Source organism: Salmo salar, chromosome ssa03, assembly GCF_905237065.1.
Source record: "Salmo salar chromosome ssa03, Ssal_v3.1, whole genome shotgun sequence".
NCBI classification, from domain to species: domain Eukaryota; kingdom Metazoa; phylum Chordata; class Actinopteri; order Salmoniformes; family Salmonidae; genus Salmo; species Salmo salar.
Window position 1 is genome coordinate 81,427,958 of NC_059444.1, and position 22,692 is coordinate 81,450,649.

General features: G+C 47.5%; 1 protein-coding gene and 4 non-coding genes across 6 annotated transcripts in view; all 5 read left to right on the forward strand.

The window, feature by feature from the left end:
- Positions 1-2,871: 2,871 nt before the first annotated feature.
- Positions 2,872-22,692, forward strand: part of LOC106606533 (transportin-2) — a 32,142-nt gene continuing 12,321 nt past the window's right edge. For both annotated transcript variants that reach the window (XM_045715600.1, XM_045715601.1), the window contains exons 1-15: positions 2,872-3,007; positions 4,778-4,877; positions 5,788-5,863; positions 6,217-6,366; positions 8,499-8,605; positions 9,108-9,241; positions 9,626-9,707; positions 10,048-10,170; positions 10,287-10,405; positions 10,948-11,008; positions 11,745-11,916; positions 15,757-15,909; positions 19,833-20,058; positions 20,510-20,681; positions 21,086-21,172. In XM_045715600.1, the coding sequence (XP_045571556.1) occupies positions 4,779-4,877; positions 5,788-5,863; positions 6,217-6,366; positions 8,499-8,605; positions 9,108-9,241; positions 9,626-9,707; positions 10,048-10,170; positions 10,287-10,405; positions 10,948-11,008; positions 11,745-11,916; positions 15,757-15,909; positions 19,833-20,058; positions 20,510-20,681; positions 21,086-21,172 (1,761 nt within the window). In that variant the 5' untranslated portion in view covers positions 2,872-3,007; position 4,778. The remainder of the gene's footprint in view (positions 3,008-4,777; positions 4,878-5,787; positions 5,864-6,216; positions 6,367-8,498; positions 8,606-9,107; positions 9,242-9,625; positions 9,708-10,047; positions 10,171-10,286; positions 10,406-10,947; positions 11,009-11,744; positions 11,917-15,756; positions 15,910-19,832; positions 20,059-20,509; positions 20,682-21,085; positions 21,173-22,692) is intronic.
- On the forward strand, positions 5,216-5,286 carry LOC123741967 (small nucleolar RNA SNORD41). The gene has a single exon (XR_006769490.1). It is a non-coding gene; the product is annotated as a small nucleolar RNA SNORD41 (small nucleolar RNA).
- LOC123741965 (small nucleolar RNA SNORD41) lies at positions 8,083-8,151 on the forward strand. The gene has a single exon (XR_006769488.1). It is a non-coding gene; the product is annotated as a small nucleolar RNA SNORD41 (small nucleolar RNA).
- On the forward strand, positions 8,945-9,015 carry LOC123741969 (small nucleolar RNA SNORD41). Its single transcript, XR_006769491.1, has one exon. It is a non-coding gene; the product is annotated as a small nucleolar RNA SNORD41 (small nucleolar RNA).
- Positions 10,736-10,806, forward strand: LOC123741966 (small nucleolar RNA SNORD41). The gene has a single exon (XR_006769489.1). It is a non-coding gene; the product is annotated as a small nucleolar RNA SNORD41 (small nucleolar RNA).

Here is a 22,692-nt window from a genome sequence, read left to right on the forward strand (position 1 = left end):
AAGTAAAAGTAATTTTAAATTCCTTATATTAAGCAAACAAGACTGCACCATTTTCTGGATTGTTTTATTTAGGGATAGACTGAGGCACATTCCAACACTCAGAATCATTTACAAACAAAGCATATGTGTTTAGTGAGTCTGCCAGATCAGAGGCAGCAGGGATGACCAGGGATGTCCTCTTGATAAGTGTGTGAATTGCACCCCTTTCCTGTCCTGCTAAGCATTCAAAATGTAATTTTGGGTGTCAGGGAAAATGTATTGAGTAAAAAGTACATTATTTTCTTTAGGAATGTATTGAAATAAAAGTACATTTTAGAAAATGTTAATAGTAAAGTACTGATACCCCACAATCTACTTAAGTTGTACTTTAAAGTATTTTTACTTAATTACTTTATACCACTGGTGTGAAAGGAGTTTGGTGCTGTTGAATCGATGAAGGTAACCCGAAGTGGTCTTGTGATGATTGTTTTGTTCTTAACTGACTTGACTAGTTAAATAAAAGGTTACAAAAAATTAATTTAAAAAAGGGAGCGGTCGCTCCGGACCACGCAGGTGGGAGCAAGAGATATTACATCTCCCTCCTTACTTGCTTTGTTTTCAAGAACAGGGCGTCATTGAAAGGAGTGATTACTGGGGTAGCTGTGGGGGGTGAAGATGGGTCAGCTGAAGTGAAAGATTCCTGGTGTCTGACACCCGCCGTCTGGAGCGACACAGACCTAGTGGCTAGCGTGGTGAAACAGAAGAGTTCACTGTCTGTTCTTTTGAGTTTTGATGTCAAATCAAATCACATTTTATTAGATGTTATTGCGGGTGTATCGAAATGCTTCTGCTTCTAGCTCCGACAGTGCAGTAAAATCTAACAATTTCACAACATATACCCAATACACCCTTTGCTGTTGTTCTGGGATTTATTTGCACTTTTCGCACCAAAGTACATTAATCTCTAGGAGACAGAACGCGTCTCCTTCCTGAGCGGTATGACAGCTGCGTGGTCCCATGGTGTTTATACTTGCGTACTATTGTTTGTACAGATGAACGTGGTACCTTCAGGCGTTTGGAAATTGCACCCATGGATGAACCACACTTGTGGAGGTCTTGGCTGATTTCTTTAGATTTTCCTATGATGTCAATCGAAGAGGCACTGAGTTTGAAGGTAGGCCTTGAAATACATCCACAGGTACACCTCCAATTGACTCAAATGATGTCAATTAGCCTATCAGAAGCTTCTGAGCTTTCTGGAATTTCCCAAGCTGTTTATTAAAGGCACAGTCAATTTAGTGTATGTAAACTTCTGACCCACTGGAATTGTGATACAGTGAATTATAAGTGAAATAATCTGTCTGTAAACAATTGTTGGAAAAATGACTTGTGTCATGCACAAAGTAGATGTCCTAACCGACTTGCCAAAACTGAAGTTTGTTAGGAAGACATTTGTGGAGTGGTTGAAAAACGAGTTTTAATGACTCCAACCTAAGTGTATGTAAACTTCCGACTTCAACTGTACATATGAGATGCATAATGCAAGATATGTAAACATCAAAGTGACTAGTGTTCCATTTCTTAAAGTGGCCAGTGATTTCTAGTCTGTCTATAGGCAGCAGCCTCTAATGTGCTTGTGATGGCTGTTTAACAGTCTAATGGCCTTGAGATAGAAGCTGTTTTTCAGTCTCTCGGTCCCAGCTTTGATGCACCTGTACTGACATCGCCTTCTGGATAATAGTGGGGTGAACAGGCAGTGACTTGGGTGCTTGATGTCCTTGATGATCTTTTTGGCCTTCCTGTGACTTCGGGTGCTGTAGGTGTCCTGGAGGGCGGGTAGTTTGCCCCCGGTAATGCGTTGCATAGACCGCACCACCATCTGGAGAGCCTTGCGGTTTCGGGAGGTACAGTTGCCGTACCAGGCGGTGATACAGCCCGACAGGATACTCTCAATTGTTAGATTACTTGTTAGATATTGCTGCACTGTCGGAACTAGAAGCACAAGCATTTCACTACGCTCGCAATAACATCTGCTAACCATGTGTATGTGACCAATACAATTTGATTTGATTGTCTGATGTTGAGTCTTTACCCGACAAATTAATGGTAGGATATATCAGTTATCCTGTATGAGCTTTTGGGCCGAACCCACTACAGTGTTTCAGGTGCCATGTGTATGGTCATGTTGCAGCAGTGTGTAGGAGGAAGATTCCTAGGTGTGAGAAGTGTACATACAGGAGGGCTTGAGTCAAAGGATTGTGTAATATCAGTGAAAGAAGTGATGTGTGTAAACTGTAGGGGGGCCCATGTTGCTGGGGATCAGAAGTGTCCGGTGCGAGAGAGGCAGGTTGAGATTGCCATGGTCAGAGTTATGGAGAAAGTGTTGTATGCTGAGGCAGTGAAGAAAGTAGAGGAAGATGGGTCAGGGGTGAGGGATAATAAGAGGCTCCCAGTGAGTAGTAGAATTTTGCCAGTACAGAGTGATAGGCATACGAATGAAATGTGCTTCAGTAAGGTTGGCTTTTTAGCATTCATTGCTATGGTTATTAATTGTACCATAGGTATGGAACGTAAAGTCACAGAAATAAGTGTTGCTGTGGCAGTTACCGAGAAGTACTTGGGATTACAATATTTTACTGCAGAAGAGTTACAGGGGGTTTTGAATGGTAGTGTCCTATCCTCCCAGGCCGTTGGCCTGGTGTAGGATTAGATCAGGTTAAATTAGTGGAACGGGGTGGTGTTTATTTTTATGAGTGTAGGATTAAAAGTTGGCTGGATAATTTGTATTTGTAAAATCACAAAGTATAATGATTTTATTCTCCGGTTCAGTTGGTGGCGGTAATGCAACATTATATTGGATGCCAACAGCCGTTAAACCCCACCGAAGAAGAAGAAAGTGAACGGAAACCGGAAAGGTTCAGTGGGTCCTACAGAATCGGCGTGTTCGTTTCAAACCTGTAGTACAAGAGAGGACGAGCACGAGAAAGAAGCTTCCCCGTCGAGAAACTTCAGTCTACAAATCAATATCGTACGTAGAATGTAATGTGTTTACCTAGGTATATTAAATAAAATAAGACGAAATATGATTGATATCTGAATAATTGGTCACATTAGCAAGCAGGTAACGTTAAGAGTTGGGAATCGAAATAGCTTTGTTAGCATTAGCTAGCTAACAAACTGATAATTTCGGCTAGTGAGTTAGCTAACGTTAGCTTATTAGCTAGCGAAAGCACATGAATGCATTGGGCCACACTAACAAATAAACGCAACATCAACCAATTTACCGTTTGTCGATACTCGATGGGATTTAGCTAGGGATTCTTGTAAAGTTGGCTACTAACAAAAGCAAATTTGGCCCACTGGCCAAATTTGGAAAGATATGTTATTAGTTCGTTAGCTTGGCTAACGTTTGTAGCCATGTTTAGCAGTGGAGTAGCTAACTAAACTTACTAGCAAGTACTTCTCAGTCGGTGTTAATTCTCTGCCATGTTAAATCGAATACTATATCGACTGCCTTAGTTTTATAGCGTTAGCTAACTAACCCATCTTTGTACTGCTTGTTAGTGGCGAGGCCGCGTATTTGGCCTTTTTTTTACTGCATGTGTGTGGCTGAAGCCGGGGACTGCGGTGGTGGAACTAATATAACCATAGAGCAACCTTTAGTCAGATAGTTACCCAATTTGTTAAACTTACCACTATCAAGATAGTTTGTGGTGTTTAAATATCCGCTGGTTAACGTTACTTGTGTTGTGACCAAAGAAAGCTGTAGGGCGGCAATTGTTTCAAGTCGTCCCAAGTCCAAGGATCATTAACTATATTGCAGCACACCGGCAGAAGGGAACCGGGTGTCGTGGGGGGGTGGGGCAGGATTAGGGCGGTTAAACTGGGTCACGGAGATATTTTACTCCTTGTCTAAAGCAGAGCATCGCCTCGTTTTATTTGCCACAATCCGATTACCAATTTCAACTCCAGCTTCGAGCTCCCACAAATTTGGTGCTCTACTTACACAGCCTTATAGACCCGTTTCCGGGTAGAAGCAAGCTCGTGTTCCGGGCGAGTGCAAATGGCGCTTTTTTGCTTGCCCTGCTCTGGCCATGTGCATGTCTCACCTTCAGTCGCATAATGCCACTGAATTCCACATCATTAGTGAGCACAAGGCGTTTAGTCTGGCAGTCGATATTTTAATCATAGAATCCCTCAATGTTCAGTTTGGGAATCTGGCTGCAAGATCATGTAGATTTTGTAGCCTGTTTCTTAGGTCTACATATAAGTATTGATTTGTTTTGTCATATATCCCAGTGCCAATCTGTGCCACAACACAAGAAGCATCTGTTTATAAACCCTCATAAATTATTTAAACTATAGAAAGGTCAGTCAGCCCATGGTTATTTCCCTAATTGCACCTTATTCCCCATTGTGCACTATGTTGGTCAGACCTGTATGGGCCATGGTCAAAAGTAATGCACCAGTAAGTAATCGGGTGCAGTAAATGTATGATGCAACTGTCTCATTTTGGCATTGCTAATTACACTAAGTTAACTGTAGAATTCTGAGACCACTTGACCCACAGGATATGATGCACACTTAAAATGCATAACTTAATGATGGTGTTAGTATTCATGCTGTCTGACCCAGAGGTCTCTCATACAGTCATACTCCTATACTCTCTCGGTCCCTGCAGACTGACTCTTCTAGTAGAACTCTCAATATCACTCCATTTCCTTGTTGTATTATCTTTTATCAGTAACGGGGACATCATTTCTATATCTCTAACTTTGTGTGTGTGGTCCCCGTGCAGGATGGAGTGGCAGCCGGACGAACAGGGACTCCAGCAGGTCCTCCAGCTCCTCAAGGACTCCCAGTCCCCCAACACGGCCACACAGCGAGCCGTGCAACAAGTATCCTCATGTACAGACACTGACCGGAGGGTGGGGTTAGTGCAATGGGGCCCTGTATGGCAGTGGTACTTCTGTGTGCTCTTCTGTGGTCCTCAGCTGCTAGAGCATTGCGCTTGCAACACCAGTATAGTTGGTTAGATTCCTGGGACCAGCCATACGTAAAATATATGCACACATTACTGTAAGTCGCTTAGGATAAAAGCGCTTGCTAAATGGAATATTATTCTATGGTTATTGCGTCTAGTTCAGTTTGCATTGATCTGTCTATGGGGCCTGTATTGATAATGTGTTAAAGTGGAGATACTGTTATAAGACAGTCACACTGACTGTCCTGCCCTCTGGATATGATGCATTCTATGTAACTCCTGACTGTTAATGATGGTGTTAGTATTCATACTGTCTGATCCAGAGGTCTCCTACAGTCAGACTTCTCTACTGTCTGATCCAGAGGTCTCCTACAGTCAGACTTCTCTACTCTGTCTGGTCCTATAGATTTAGCCTTTGTTAGGATAGCCTATAATCCTAACCCTCCAATCCATAACTCTCACTAGCCAATTTATTACTTACTTAAACCCTTGTCCTCATTAGGAACCATGGGTAACAGCAGTTATTTCAAAACTGTCCATATGGTACAACCTATACAAAGGTGCAGAAACCATTTCTGCAGCTTTAGAATTAAACTTAGCCGGTATGTGATGAAATCACAGATCCGTTGCATTCCAAACTCTGTCTCATTCCTAACTTATGAAATAAGCGCCTCACTTAGTATTTCAACAAGTGGTATTTTTCCCCTGTCAAAATGTCACCCGTAGATTAGTGCTGCAGTGAAAGTGTACTCCTAGTTATTTGTTTGAGTTGAGCATCGTGTGAGTTGTCTGTGATGTCATATTTCCCATAACCGCGCTGTCAGAAACTTGAACAGCTCAACCAGTTCCCTGACTTCAACAACTATCTAATCTTTGTGCTCACAAGACTGAAAACTGAAGGTGAGAGCCCTGTCTGTGTGAGTTTATATGTTCTAGTTGAGCATCTGGTAGCCTGAGTCGTGTACATTAGGGCACACGTATTACGTCTTAGCCCAAGAACTAGTTTGGGGTTTCTTTGTCTGTATCCGTTCTTTGGTCAGCATGCCGTCATTATCTCCTAGCCTTGTTATTAGTGGTTCTCTAGGCTGCTACGTGTCATTTGGAATGCACGTTGCTGTGGCCTTCGTCTGCATCTCTGACATTCTTTTTTTCTTCCTCTACCCCATGACCTCATCATTCCTTCCTTCCTTCTCCCCCCCCCGACCTCATCCTTTCCTCTCCGCACCTCATCCTCTCCTGCTCTCCTTCTCCAGATGAACCCACTCGTTCTCTGAGTGGTCTGATCCTGAAGAACAATGTGAAGGCCCACTACCAGAACTTCCCCCCTGCCGTGGCTGACTTCATCAAGCAGGAATGCCTCAACAACATAGGCGACCCGTCGCCCCTCATCCGTGCCACCATCGGTGAGTGTGTGTGTGAGCTCTGGGTGGGTGTGTGAGCTCTGGGTGGGTGGGTTGGGTCTGGGGGTGGGGTCTTGACATGCGTTAAATCTGTCTCATTGTCTCAGGTAACTGCAGTCCTGTGGCTTTAATGTGGTTAATTTTTCTCACTGTCCCTCCCTTTAGTAGCTACAGTTGAAGTCGGAAGTTTACATACACTTAGGTTGGAGTCATTAAAACTCGTTTTTCAACCACTCCACAAATTTCTTGTTAACAAACTATAGTTTTGGCAAGTCGGTTAGGACATCTACTTTGTGCATGACACAAGTAATTTTTTCCAACAATTGTTTACAGATTATTTCACTTATAATTCACTGTATCACAATTCCAGTGGGTCAGAAGTTTACATACACTAAGTTGACTGTGCCTTTAAACAGCTTGGAAAATTACAGAAAATGATGTCATGGCTTTAGAAGCTTCTGATAGGCTAATTGACATCATTTGAGTCAATTGGAGGTGTACCTGTGGATGTATTTCAAGGCCTACCTTCAAACTCAGTGCCTCGTTGCTTGACATCAAACTCCTGAAGGTACCACGTTCATCTGTACGCAAGTATAAACACAATGGGACCACGCAGCCGTTATACCGCTCAGGAAGGAGACGCGTTCTGTCTCCTAGAGATTAACGTACTTTGGTGCGAAAAGTGCAAATCAATCCCAGAACAACAGCAAAGGACCTTGTGAAGATGCTGGAGGAAACAGGCACAAAAGTATCTATATCGACATAACCTGAAAGGCCGCTCAGCAAGGCAGAAGCCACTGCTCCAAAACCGCCATAAAAAAAGCCAGACTACAGTTTTCAACTGCACATGGGGACAAAGATCATACTTTTTGGAGAAATGTCCTCTGGTCTGATAAAACAAAAATAGAACTGTTTGGCCGTAATGACCATCGTTATGTTTGGAGGAAAAAGGAGGAGGCTTGCAAGCCGAAGAACACCATCCCAACCGTGAAGCACGGGGGTGGCAGCATCATGTTGTGGGGGTGCTTTGCTGCAGGAGGGACTGGTGCACTTCACTAAATAGATGGCATCATGAGGATGGAAAATTGTGGATATATTAAGGCAACATCCCAAGACATCAGTCAGGAAGTTAAAGCTTGGTCGCGATTGGCTCTTCCAAATGGACAATGACCCCAAGCATACTTCCAAAGTTGTGGCAAAACGGCTTAAGGACAACAAAATCAAGGTATTGAAGTGGCCATCACAAAGCCCTGACCTCAATCCTATAGAAAATTTGTGGGCAGAACTGAAAAAGCGTGTGCAAGCAAGGAGGCCTACAAACCTGACTCAGTTACACCAGCTCTGTCAGGAGGAATGGGCCAAAATTCACCCAACTTATTGTGGTAAGCTTGTGGAAGGCTACCCTAAACATTTGACCCAAGTTAAAACAATTTAAAGGCAATGCTACCAAATACTAATTGAGTGTATGTAAACTTCTGACCCACTGGGAATGGGATGAAAGAAATAAATTATTCTGACATTTCACTTTCTTAAAATAAAGTGGTGATCCTAACTGACCTAAAACAGGGAATTTTTACTAGGATTAAATGTCAGGAATTGGGAATAACTGAGTTTAAATGTATTTTGCTAAGGTCTTTGTAAACTTCTGACTTCAACTGTATCTTCACCTCGTCTCCCCAAAAATAAATTTCTCTCACCCCCCCCCCCCTATCCTGCCCTCTGGATATGATGCATTCTTTAACTCCTGACTGTTAATGATGGTGTTAGTATTCATACTGTCTGATCCAGAGGTCACTCGATTCCTTAACTCTCTTGTACATCCCTGTTTCCCTACATCTGGTCTGACAAGACAGCATAGGTGGAAGCCTTCAGGAGGGTTTACGTTCACCTGTCCACTTCTTCCAGATCAGTGGGCTCAATCGTTTTGCTTCACCTGGTGCCCTGGATGGGTGGAGATTTCACGTAAGGACCAATGGAATGGTCTAAAATGTGTAAACTCCGCCCACCCTAGTCACTGGGCAATGCAAAATGAAGGTGCCCAGTGAGAACGGCAGTGTCCCCTCCCAGAGAGTATTAAGACCAGACCACCCTATGATTGTTGGTTCCTAACCTCTCTCTTCATCCCTCTCTCGCAGGTATCCTGATCACCACAATCACTTCTAAAGGGGAGCTGCAGACCTGGCCAGAGCTGCTGCCCCAGCTGTGTAACCTGCTCAACTCTGAGGACTACAACACCTGTGAGGTCAGAGCTACCTACCTACCACACACTCATCTTTTTCTAGCCTCTCCCCCTTTCTCTTCCTCTTTTCTTTTCCATCAGTCACCCTTCATTTTTCTTTCATTTTTCCGTCCTCCCTTGCTTTTCTCTTTTTTCCTCATTCCCTGTCACTCTCTTTCCCCTTACCTCCCCTGTCCCTTTTTTCTTCCTTCCATCTTCATATCCCTTCTCCTTCACCTCTCTGCCGCTCTCTACCTCTCCTGCCCCGCTCTCTACCTCTCTGCAACCCTCTTTATCTCCTAAGAAGTATTTTACTCTCTCTGCTAAATGTTTCAATAGCGTTCTCTCCACATCCCATGCCATCTGGATATGATGCAGAACACCTTGACAGTGATTGCCAGTGATGCTTGTTGTATTCATACTGTCTGATCCAGACCTGTAGCCTATTGCCTCCAAACATCCTACATCATTCCCCTCTGTTGCTCTGAGTTTGACTCCGTCTGTCTGCGTGTGTTCTCTTGATCAGGGCTCGTTTGGCGCCCTGCAGAAGATCTGCGAGGACTCGTCGGAGCTGTTGGAGAGCGACGCGCTCAACCGTCCGCTAAACATCATGATCCCCAAGTTCCTGCAGTTCTTCAAGCACTGCAGCCCTAAGATCAGGTCAGTCCCAGGTCCCCTGTACTCCAGACTATCCTGGTCCCAGATCACTTTGTGCTGTCTTGCCAATACCTATGTTCATTGTTATGCCAGCGACTAGGTGTTGGCAAGACAGCACAAACAGATCTGTGAACAGGCTGCATCCAGACACCATTGGTTGTTTCTCTGTTCTCACTGTTGTGTCCAGTAGAGCATAGCACACCATAGCAAAACGTTTTGCACCGGATTACACATCTGTGTTCTTATTGGACCAGCTCAGGTAGTTGCGTGGAACTTTTGAGTCATTTTCAAAATGTTTTCAACCTACTATCCCACTGTTTTCAAAGACATTAATTTGCTCCCGTTGTAAAACTCTGTTTCTCATGGTGCTATTCTCTCTGCCTATAGATCTCATGCCATCGCCTGTGTGAACCAGTTCATCATCGGCAGAGCCCAGGCCCTGATGGACAACATCGACACCTTCATCGAGGTGAGCAACACGCAACACTGTTGACCATAGAAATATAATCACTGTGGCCTGATGGGCTATTCCCATTCTAGTAGTTCTACTTCTATGGTGGTGATGCTGAAGAACACTGATCTGCTCATCTGGCTATGTTGCAGAACACCTTGACAGTGATGGTCATTGACGCTTGTTGTATTCATACTGTCTAATCCAGAATCTACAGCCTCTTACATGTCCATCGTCTAGACAATGGTGTGTACTGTAATCAACGGTGTTGAGGATAGCTGTAGATTCAAGACTGACATCTGTCTCATTTTCTTCTCTGGCCCCTCTTGGTCTCTCTTCGTGTCTCCGTCTCTCTCAGAGCCTGTTTGCGCTGGCTACAGACGAGGACTCTGAGGTGAGGAAGAACGTGTGCCGGGCTCTGGTCATGCTGCTGGAGGTCCGTATCGACCGGCTAATCCCTCACATGCACAGCATCATACAGGTGAGACCACCACTTCATTATTGACTTATTTACCGGTCAGCACGTCCAACACTGTCATACCCCATCAGCCAATCCCAACCCCTGACACTGCTGTGTCTGTATCTCTCCCCCACCAGTACATGCTGCAGCGCACACAGGACCCGGATGAGAACGTTTCTCTGGAGGCCTGTGAGTTCTGGCTCACCCTGGCTGAGCAGCCCATCTGCAAGGAGGTGCTCTCTGGACACCTGGTGCAGTGAGTAATCCTAAACATACCTGTAACATACAGCATCACCTGGACTGTGTTGGTTGTACGTGATGTAGAGAGAGTGGGGACGGTCAGGTCAGAGGTGTAGAGGGCAACAGAGGTTAGTCAATAGTACAGCATGTAAGAGTAACATACCCATAGAGGTCCTATACTTCCTGGTGTGTTTCATTCTGTTTACACACTGTACTGTGTTCTATTAGGGGTGATGTAAAGAGAAGAAAGTTCAGAGGAACAGAATGTTGATTACAGTTCAAAAGGGTTGGCTAGCTGCAGTACAGACCTCATTATGACATTTACCCTCTGCCCTTCCCATGCTGTCTGGATATGATGCATAACACATTAACTGTGATGGTCAGTGATGCCTGTTGTATTCATACTGTCTGATCCAGACAGCTGCAGCCCACTTGCCACATCTGACGCTGTGTAACTTCAATCAATTATTATATGGAACCAATAAATGCAGTGTTGCTGATTGACCAACAGTAGGGAGACTGCTTGACTAATGGTGTCTTTTCTGTCTCCTCCTGTAGGCTCATTCCTATCCTGGTGAACGGCATGAAGTACTCTGAGATAGACATTATCCTGCTGAAGGTGAGCCTGTCTCTCTGTTCTGGGTGTGAATGATGACACCACACCTATTTCCCCCCACCGGGGTTGTGTTCATTAGGGCACACTAGCAAAACGTTTTGCAACGGGGAAACGAAAAGGACCAGTTAAGACAGTACCTCCCTTTTTCGGACCATTTGTTCAGTTGTGTGCTTAATGAATACGACCCAGAAGTCTTTCCTCCCACCTTCCCTCCTCTCTCTTCTTACTGGTACTCTTGGTGTGGTGACAGCTTTATGCTTGAGACTCGACTGATGTTTGACGTATTCGTACTCTCTGACCTAAGTGTTGTCTGGTTAATGCTAGTTAATAGTGTAGCACAGTTTTTCCCGCTGCCAACTGTCCACACATTCCCAGTTCCACAACACATCACCCAGGCTAACCCACAGGGGATTTCCCCTGCCAGGCACTCCTTACTCTGACTCATAGTCCTCGGTCATAGAAGCCACACAGTTACTAATTTGTCTGCATTAGTACCCTTCTGGCTGTTTCTGGCACTAAGCTGTGTCCGTATGTCCATGGTTCAGCATGCTTTTTAGAGTGACAATGTCTTAGCCTCCTGAACTGAAACCACATTTGGCCCAAGTTATTAAATATTAGCCTGGTCCCAGATATGTTTGTGCTGTGTAGTCATCTCTTATGCATACTGTCATGTTTCACAGCACAGACCTCGGACCAGAAAAATAAAACGCATAGCAATGATACATCTCTCTCTCTCCAGGGTGATGTGGAGGAGGACGAGGCTGTGCCGGACAGTGAGCAGGACATCAAGCCCCGCTTCCACAAGTCTCGCACCGTCACCCTGCAGCACGAGGGAGGAGAGGGCGAGGAGGGAGAGGACGTCGACGAAGACGACGACGATGATGACGATACATTATCTGACTGGAACCTACGTGAGTCGGACATGACTTAAAGCCGACTGTAACTGAAACCCCCGCAGCCAGGGTGGAGATGCGTTAGAGAAAACAGACTGATACTGTAGATGAATGGAGCAGGAGGATTGTCTGCTCCAGGCTCTACGTGAGTCTGGTCTGCCCCAGGCTCTACGTGAGTCTGGTCTGCCCCAGGCTCTACGTGAGTCTGGTCTGCCCCAGGCTCTACGTGAGTCTGGTCTGCCCCAGGCTCTACGTGAGTCTGGTCTGCCCCAGGCTCTACGTGAGTCTGGTCTGCCCCAGGCTCTACGTGAGTCTGGTCTGCCCCAGGCTCTACGTGAGTCTGGTCTGCCCCAGGCTCTACGTGAGTCTGGTCTGCCGCAGGCTCTACCTGAGTCTGGTCTGCCCCAGGCTCTACCTGAGTCTGGTCTGCCCGCAGGCTCTACCTGAGTCTGGTCTGCCCGCAGGCTCTACCTGAGTCTGGTCTGCCCGCAGGCTCTACCTGAGTCTGGTCTGCCCGCAGGCTCTACCTGAGTCTGGTCTGCCGCAGGCTCTACCTGAGTCTGGTCTGCCGCAGGCTCTACCTGAGTCTGGTCTGCCGCAGGCTCTACCTGAGTCTGGTCTGCCGCAGGCTCTACCTGAGTCTGGTCTGCCGCAGGCTCTACCTGAGTCTGGTCTGCCGCAGGCTCTACCTGAGTCTGGTCTGCCGCAGGCTCTACCTGAGTCTGGTCTGCCGCAGGCTCTACCTGAGTCTGGTCTGCCGCAGGCTCTACCTGAGTCTGGTCTGCCGCAGGCTCTACCTGAGTCTGGTCTGCCGCAGGCTCTACCTGAGTCTGGTCTGCCGCAGGCTCTACCTGAGTCTGGTCTGCCGCAGGCTCTACCTGAGTCTGGTCTGCCGCAGGCTCTACCTGAGTCTGGTCTGCCGCAGGCTCTACCTGAGTCTGGTCTGCCGCAGGCTCTACCTGAGTCTGGTCTGCCGCAGGCTCTACCTGAGTCTGGTCTGCCGCAGGCTCTACCTGAGTCTGGTCTGCCGCAGGCTCTACCTGAGTCTGGTCTGCCGCAGGCTCTACCTGAGTCTGGTCTGCCGCAGGCTCTACCTGAGTCTGGTCTGCCGCAGGCTCTACCTGAGTCTGGTCTGCCGCAGGCTCTACCTGAGTCTGGTCTGCCGCAGGCTCTACCTGAGTCTGGTCTGCCGCTGGCTCTACCTGAGTCTGGTCTGCCGCAGGCTCTACCTGAGTCTGGTCTGCCGCAGGCTCTACCTGAGTCTGGTCTGCCGCAGGCTCTACCTGAGTCTGGTCTGCCGCAGGCTCTACCTGAGTCTGGTCTGCCGCAGGCTCTACCTGAGTCTGGTCTGCCGCAGGCTCTACCTGAGTCTGGTCTGCCGCAGGCTCTACCTGAGTCTGGTCTGCCGCAGGCTCTACCTGAGTCTGGTCTGCCGCAGGCTCTACCTGAGTCTGGTCTGCCGCAGGCTCTACCTGAGTCTGGTCTGCCGCAGGCTCTACCTGAGTCTGGTCTGCCGCAGGCTCTACCTGAGTCTGGTCTGCCGCAGGCTCTACCTGAGTCTGGTCTGCCGCAGGCTCTACCTGAGTCTGGTCTGCCGCAGGCTCTACCTGAGTCTGGTCTGCCGCAGGCTCTACCTGAGTCTGGTCTGCCGCAGGCTCTACCTGAGTCTGGTCTGCCGCAGGCTCTACCTGAGTCTGGTCTGCCGCAGGCTCTACCTGAGTCTGGTCTGCCGCAGGCTCTACCTGAGTCTGGTCTGCCGCAGGCTCTACCTGAGTCTGGTCTGCCGCAGGCTCTACCTGAGTCTGGTCTGCCGCAGGCTCTACCTGAGTCTGGTCTGCCGCAGGCTCTACCTGAGTCTGGTCTGCCGCAGGCTCTACCTGAGTCTGGTCTGCTGCAGGCTCTACCTGAGTCTGGTCTGCTGCAGGCTCTACCTGAGTCTGGTCTGCTGCAGGCTCTACCTGAGTCTGGTCTGCTGCAGGCTCTACCTGAGTCTGGTCTGCTGCAGGCTCTACCTGAGTCTGGTCTGCTGCAGGCTCTACCTGGAGTCTGGTCTGCTGCAGGCTCTACCTGAGTCTGGTCTGCTGCAGGCTCTACCTGAGTCTGGTCTGCTGCAGGCTCTACCTGAGTCTGGTCTGCTGCAGGCTCTACCTGAGTCTGGTCTGCTGCAGGCTCTACCTGAGTCTGGTCTGCTGCAGGCTCTACCTGAGTCTGGTCTGCTGCAGGCTCTACCTGAGTCTGGTCTGCTGCAGGCTCTACCTGAGTCTGGTCTGCTGCAGGCTCTACCTGAGTCTGGTCTGCTGCAGGCTCTACCTGAGTCTGGTCTGCTGCAGGCTCTACCTGAGTCTGGTCTGCTGCAGGCTCTACCTGAGTCTGGTCTGCTGCAGGCTCTACCTGAGTCTGGTCTGCTGCAGGCTCTACCTGAGTCTGGTCTGCTGCAGGCTCTACCTGAGTCTGGTCTGCTGCAGGCTCTACCTGAGTCTGGTCTGCTGCAGGCTCTACCTGAGTCTGGTCTGCTGCAGGCTCTACCTGAGTCTGGTCTGCTGCAGGCTCTACCTGAGTCTGGTCTGCTGCAGGCTCTACCTGAGTCTGGTCTGCCGCAGGCTCTACCTGAGTCTGGTCTGCCGCAGGCTCTACCTGAGTCTGGTCTGCCGCAGGCTCTACCTGAGTCTGGTCTGCCGCAGGCTCTACCTGAGTCTGGTCTGCCGCAGGCTCTACCTGAGTCTGGTCTGCCGCAGGCTCTACCTGAGTCTGGTCTGCCGCAGGCTCTACCTGAGTCTGGTCTGCCGCAGGCTCTACCTGAGTCTGGTCTGCCGCAGGCTCTACGGCGTAATATACATTTGATAGTCATCCCTGTGGGACAATGTGTCATCAAAAGTACTAACACCATCCTGACAGCACCGATTCGGTTACTTCCCTGTTTGGCTGCTCTCTCCACTGTTAGTGCACTGCTCCCCAGCGTCTCATTAGCAGTAGAGCTGGAGGTGCTAATTGGACAGTGTGAACCCTGAACAGCACAGCCAGAGTAGTGATTACTGGCATCAGTAGCGATTGGCATGCAGAGATGCACCAGAACGGTGGAAGACCACTGTTATCACAATGGTGTCTGTATAGAAATAAAACATGGAAGTGTTATTCTCTATATGAGTGTTAGTTCACGTAGCCTTGGCCGAAATGATATCGCTTTTTACCGGTGTCATAACTAGATTACAAGGTGGATAATTCTTAGACATTATTTTATGGAAGTTGCTTTGTCATTGCTTCAGGGCTGTTGCTAGTCTTGTCAGCCAGACACCAACATCAATGACATTCTGGTGAAGGACAATCTGACTTGTTGGGGAAAAGCCTAGAACTCCTTAAGTGGCTGGTAGGCTGTTGCTCGTGTGTGTGTGTGTGTGTGTGTGTGTTTACAGAGACTGCAGAACGACTTTGCGTTTAGCTGCTGCTGTGGAAGTGATGACATGTTCTCATCTGAACATACATGATGCTAATTAGAGATCGTTTTCTGATCCACAGCAGCGTGTTGGTAGGACAGGCTTCCTTGAACACGTCAAAGGAATGGGTGTACAGCCCAGCTTAGTTGGTTTATTTGGAGACTGTTCAGACCTTTACAACTTGGCGTGGCCCAGATTCAGTAGTGTGAAAAGTGTATGATATTAAATGGCTAGTTCACTCTAAAACCATCTTCGTGTTTTGTTCATTAGTCCACTGTTAATAAAATCCCCCAAAATGCTGCATGTCCCTGGAGTCAAGTTTTCAACATAGAGCACTTCTGTACAGAGCAAAACTGTAAACAAGTGTTTTGTCATGTTTTTGAGTGAACTATCCCTTTAAAGGTTTGTCCCTCTTATCTCCCTGTAGGCAAGTGTTCTGCGGCGGCGCTGGATGTGCTGGCCAATGTGTTCCGAGACGAGCTGCTGCCTCACCTGCTGCCCCTGCTCAAGGGCCTTCTCTTCTCCCCTGACTGGGTCATAAAGGAGTCTGGCATCCTGGTGCTGGGCGCCATCGCTGAGGGTAAGGACTAGGAAATCAATCAATCACACTGTTGACACTTCACATAGATCTCTTGTTCAGTCTCTCTCCATCTGTGTGTCTCCCCCTCCACACTTTGGACTCTTTCTCGCTTGACTCATCTCTCTCTCTGTCTGCTACTCTGCTCTGTTGCTCTTCTGTCTCCTGTGACGTTTAGTACACAGTGGTTCTTTCTCCTCTCTCACTCCATTGAGAGTTGGCTGTCCCTCTGGATATGATGCATTCTAATTAACTCCTGACTGTTAATGATGGTGTTAGTATTCATACTGTCTGGTCCAGAGGTCTCCTACAGTCAGACTTCTCTACTGTCTGGTCCAGAGGTCTCCTACAGTCAGACCTCTCTACTCTGTCTGGTCCAGAGGTCTCCTACAGTCATACCTCTCTACTCTGTCTGGTCCAGAGGTCTCCTACAGTCATACCTCTCTACTGTCTGGTCCAGAGGTCTCCTACAGTCATACCTCTCTACTGTCTGATCCAGAGGTCTCCTACAGTCAGACTTCTCTACTGTCTGGTCCAGAGGTCTCCTACAGTCATACCTCTCTACTCTGTCTGGTCCAGAGGTCTCCTACAGTCATACCTCTCTACTCTGTCTGGTCCAGAGGTCTCCTACAGTCAGACTTCTCTACTGTCTGGTCCAGAGGTCTCCTACAGTCAGACTTCTCTACTGTCTGGTCCAGAGGTCTCCTACAGTCAGACCTCTCTACTCTGTCTGGTCCAGAGGTCTCCTACAGTCAGACGTCTCTATCTGTCTGGTCCAGAGGTCTCCTACAGTCAGACCTCTCTACTCTGTCTGGTCCAGAGGTCTCCTACAGTCAGACTTCTCTACTCTGTCTGGTCCAGAGGTCTCCTACAGTCAGACCTCTCTACTCTGTCTGGTCCAGAGGTCTCCTACAGTCATACCTCTCTACTCTGTCTGGTCCAGAGGTCTCCTACAGTCATACCTCTCTACTCTGTCTGGTCCAGAGGTCTCCTACAGTCATACCTCTCTACTCTGTCTGGTCCAGAGGTCTCCTACAGTCATACCTCTCTACTCTGTCTGGTCCAGAGGTCTCCTACAGTCATACCTCTCTACTCTGTCTGGTCCAGAGGTCTCCTACAGTCAGACTTCTCTACTCTGTCTGATCCAGAGGTCTCCTACAGTCATACCTCTCTACTCTGTCTGGTCCAGAGGTCTCCTACAGTCATACCTCTCTACTGTCTGGTCCAGAGGTCTCCTACAGTCAGACTTCTCTACTGTCTGGTCCAGAGGTCTCCTACAGTCAGACTTCTCTACTGTCTGGTCCAGAGGTCTCCTACAGTCAGACGTCTCTACTCTGTCTGGTCCAGAGGTCTCCTACAGTCATACCTCTCTACTCTGTCTGGTCCAGAGGTCTCCTACAGTCATACCTCTCTACTCTGTCTGGTCCAGAGGTCTCCTACAGTCATACCTCTCTACTCTGTCTGGTCCAGAGGTCTCCTACAGTCATACCTCTCTACTCTGTCTGGTCCAGAGGTCTCCTACAGTCAGACTTCTCTACTGTCTGGTCCAGAGGTCTCCTACAGTCATACCTCTCTACTCTGTCTGGTCCAGAGGTCTCCTACAGTCATACCTCTCTACTCTGTCTGGTCCAGAGGTCTCCTACAGTCATACTTCTCTACTCTGTCTGGTCCAGAGGTCTCCTACAGTCAGACCTCTCTACTCTGTCTGGTCCAGAGGTCTCCTACAGTCATACCTCTCTACTGTCTGATCCAGAGGTCTCCTACAGTCATACTTCTCTACTCTGTCTGGTCCAGAGGTCTCCTACAGTCAGACCTCTCTACCTGTCTGGTCCAGAGGTCTCCTACAGTCAGACCTCTCTACTCTGTCTGGTCCAGAGGTCTCCTACAGTCAGACCTCTCTACTCTGTCTGGTCCAGAGGTCTCCTACAGTCATACCTCTCTACTCTGTCTGGTCCAGAGGTCTCCTACAGTCATACCTCTCTACTGTCTGGTCCAGAGGTCTCCTACAGTCAGACCTCTCTACTGTCTGGTCCAGAGGTCTCCTACAGTCAGACATCTCTACTGTCTGGTCCAGAGGTCTCCTACAGTCATACCTCTCTACTCTGTCTGGTCCAGAGGTCTCCTACAGTCAGACTTCTCTACTCTGTCTGGTCCAGAGGTCTCCTACAGTCATACCTCTCTACTCTGTCTGGTCCAGAGGTCTCCTACAGTCATACCTCTCTACTGTCTGGTCCAGAGGTCTCCTACAGTCATACCTCTCTACTCTGTCTGGTCCAGAGGTCTCCTACAGTCATACCTCTCTACTCTGTCTGGTTCAGAGGTCTCCTACAGTCATACCTCTCTACTCTGTCTGGTCCAGAGGTCTCCTACAGTCATACCTCTCTACTCTGTCTGGTCCAGAGGTCTCCTACAGTCATACCTCTCTACTCTGTCTGATCCAGAGGTCTCCTACAGTCATACCTCTCTACTCTGTCTGGTCCAGAGGTCTCCTACAGTCAGACCTCTCTACTCAGTTCATTTTGCCATTCTTTTTTAGATTTAGTCTAGTCTTACTCATTTTGACTGAAATATTACAAAGTCACATTTTTGTCATTTGAATAATGATTTAGTGTAGCTATTGTTAAAATTATGGAAATAGTGGACCATTTTAGTCCACTAAATGTATTTTCATTAGTCATATTTTAGTCATCACATTTTTCATGGCTCATTAACCAATAGTAAACACAAATCACTGACTTCCATGTGCACAAACATACATAGCCTTGTCCATCCAACATATCGTTCTGCGTAACATATCGCAGGATTCTCTTCCCAATAGTCCAATTGGCAGAAGAACACATTACTCTGCAGCAGGTAAAAAAACAGGTGATTTTAGTCAGTATTTGGTCTCGTTTTCATCAACTTAAATGAAAAATAATTTTGCTGAATTGTAGTGTTTTCTGGGTCTGTTTAGTCAGTTATCGTCTCGTCAATTGCCACTGACAAATAGGTGTCAACGAAATGAAAACTGCACTCTGTCCCTGCGGACTCTCTGCTAGTGGAACTCTGTCTAGTTCCGTGTTGTGATAGGTCAGTTCAGATTGACTTGGCAGTGGTGCTGTCGTTCCTTTTTGTCAGTGGCTGCTCCAGCCAATGTCTGGTTCCCCTGTCACTCTACTGTGTCTCTGTCTTGCTCTCTCTCCACTGTGATTTGGCTACACCTTCTCTTTCTCTCATTCTTCAGCCCTTTATGACCCCCCTGTCTGTTAGTCAGTAACACACTCATATAGGCAGACGGCAGATGTTGACATTATAGGGAGACGTGTCACTGTCCTAATGCAGAGTAGGTGTAATGCCATATATTTTCCACTGCGCTGACCCAGTTAACACGTCACTAATAGGATGTACACTAATTGGATTCCATTTGAGAGTATATTTTATATTAAAACGTATAAACACTAAGCCAGATGACTGGCTGTCCTTCACGTGGCTTTGTGTTGATAATAGACTTGGCCTACAATTGAGTGTTGTCAATAAAGAATTTGCCTCAGGCTAGCCAGATTCAAATTCTATCCAACTTTATCGTCATGAAAGGAGGAATTGAATGTTGCATAAGCGATACACAGATGGCAATATTCAATTGAATCTCTTCACAAATACACCAGGTAAAGACAATGTGTCATGGTTAAACTGATCACTTAATGAGGTTTTATCTCCAATATGTGCTTTGACCTCATACCCTCCCTACTAAACTGATCCCCCCCCAATCACAGACAGACCAAATATTGAAATAGCGTCATAGAAGATAAAGTAAAATTCCATGCATTGTGGTGCCTTACCTCCCAGAACTCCTCCCCCACCTCCTCCTGTGTCTGTGACAAAAACACTCTCACTCTGTCTCTCTCTCTCTCACTCACTCTCTCACTCACACCCCTCCTCTCCTCCAGGCTGTATGCAGGGCATGGTGCCCTACCTTCCGGAGCTCCTCCCCCACCTCATTGCGTGCCTGTGTGACAAGAAGGCCCTGGTGCGCTCCATCGCCTGCTGGACCCTGTCCCGCTACGCCCACTGGGTGGTCAGCCAGCCCCCAGACTCCCACCTCAAACCCCTGATGACCGAGCTGCTCAAGAGGATACTGGACGGCAACAAGAGGGTGCAGGAGGCCGCCTGCAGGTGTGTGCTGTGTGGGGGAGGGTCCTTTTGGCATTGTCAATGTGTTTCAGCTATGACAGTCATACCTGCCCCCCCCCCATTAATTAAGCTGTGCTTGATTGAGCTTGCCTGCTGTGATGGAACCAATGGAATAGTCCCAAAAGTTCAACCCTGGAACTCAAGGCAAGCTCAATTAAACGCTCAAGAGGGGGTGTGTTCAGAGTGCAGAATGACTGGGCTTTTGACTTCTGCTGTGGAAATGATGACATGTTTCTCACCTGAACATATGATGCTAATTTGAGATCGTTTTCTGATCCACAGCAGAATATTGGTAGGACTGGTCTCCTAAAGGGTTGTGTATAGGCCAGCTTGGTTGTTAAAGCAGATGTTATTGTGTTTCCATTGTATTAATGTCTGTGTGTGTGATGTGTCCATTCTTGTACTCTGACCCTTTGGCCTTTGTGTCCCTCAGTGCGTTTGCCACCCTGGAGGAGGAGGCGTGTACAGAGCTGGTGCCCTACCTCAGCTTCATCCTGGACACGCTGGTGTTCGCCTTCGGCAAGTACCAGCACAAGAACCTGCTCATCCTCTACGACGCCATCGGAACGCTCGCCGACTCCGTAGGACACCACCTCAACCAGCCTGTGAGTCTGGATCTTCACTTAGTTAGAAAACTAGCACTTAGAAACATCAGCAAGCTGGATCAGCAAGCTGGATCAGCTTCATGGCCAACAACTCCTAACCGTCTTATGATGTACAACATCCTCTGTTGTGGTGCTTTGTTGCTGTATCACAACCTCCTTGGTTACTTTTCAGAGGGTCATCTTTATGGTGAAGATGGTTGCCTCTCTGCTCTCCTCTATGATGAATATCTGAATCACCAGTGTGGATGTATTTTAGACTCTGAGGTGGTTTAGTGAGAGAAGACGCGTGTATAAATCATGTCACGTGTAGGTTGTCGCTACGTCACAACCTCAACCTGGTTGGTTTACACAGGTTTCATCTTTATTACTGAAGTGTATAATGAGTCTCCTCTCTCCCCCTACAGGAGTACATCCAGAAGCTGATGCCTCCCCTCATTGCCAAATGGAATGAGCTGAAGGACGAGGACAAGGATCTCTTTCCACTTCTGGAGGTTATACATCGTGTTATACATATATACATTATTATATACATTATATACAACCATGCTTGGTGCATCACGAGGTGGATCATTCTTAGATGGGATTTTATGGTATTTGCCGTCATTGCTTTATGGCTGTTGCTAGTCTCGTGAGCCAGACACCAACAATAATGATATTCTGGTGAAGGACAATCTGGCATGTTGGGGAAAAGCCTAGAACTCCTTAAGTGGCTGGTAGACTGTTGCTCGTGTGTGTGTGTGTTTACAGAGACTGCAGAACGACTTTACGTTTAGCTGCTGCTGTGGAAGTGATGACATGTTCTCATCTGAACATACATGATGCTAATTAGAGATCGTTTTCTGATCCACAGCAGCGTGTTGGTAGGACTGGTCTCCTTAACCTCTTCAGCTGACAATTAACTGGTGCCGGAGATGAGGCACTAGGCTGGTTTTTTGTTGTAGGTCATTTTTTATTGATTTGTAAAATGATCTTTAGCTCTTAGAGCCACTCAAAGCATACCAATGGAAACAGGTGACTTGTGCTTCCAATGGTCTGTATTATACTGCACATCTTATTGTACTACACATCTTAATGATAGAAGCGTTGGATAGAACAGACAGATATTTCACCGGATGTATGTGTGAAGCATCCGCTTGGCGTTTCCACTCACTACCACATATGGTGATGAGAGGAAGCCCAGTGGCTGGCCGTGGGAGAAGATGGAGAGAGATGTATTTAGTCTGACTGATGAGAGGAAGCCCAGTGGCTGGCCGTGGGAGAAGATGGAGAGAGATGTATTTAGTCTGACTGATGAGAGGAAGCCCAGTGGCTGGCCGTGGGAGAAGATGGAGAGAGATGTATTTAGTCTGACTGATGAGAGGAAGCCCAGTGGCTGGCCGTGGGAGAAGATGGAGAGAGATGTATTTAGTCTGACTGATGAGAGGAAGCCCAGTGGCTGGCCGTGGGAGAAGATGGAGAGAGATGTATTTAGTCTGACTGATGAGAGGAAGCCCAGTGGCTGGCCGTGGGAGAAGATGGAGAGAGATGTATTTAGTCTGACTGATGAGAGGAAGCCCAGTGGCTGGCCGTGGGAGAAGATGGAGAGAGATGTATTTAATCTGACATTCTGCATGTTCTCATCGATGGAACATTTGATCTCCATACAGTTTTCTGTTTCTACAACTAGAATCTGTAACAGACTGGACTGTGTTTTCGGGACTTTACCCTTTGCCAAAGTAAAATAAACGTGTGTTTAGGAGTGCAAGGGCAAATGTAGTTATTGCACACGCTCACTTCAGAGTAGGCATTCCCTCACGAAAATATGCAAATATGTACTAGTATGCGCCAATAGGATCTCACTAGTTGGTGCTTGGCGCTACCCACCTCTTTGCTTGTTCTTCCCACTATGATTCATTTCCTCCCATTGGAAACGACAGGCTCTGGTCGATCTTGGGTTTGTTTAAAAAAATATATAAAATGTTGATGCCCAGACGTGATTTTGCTAAAAAATGTATTGGCTCATGAGATCTAA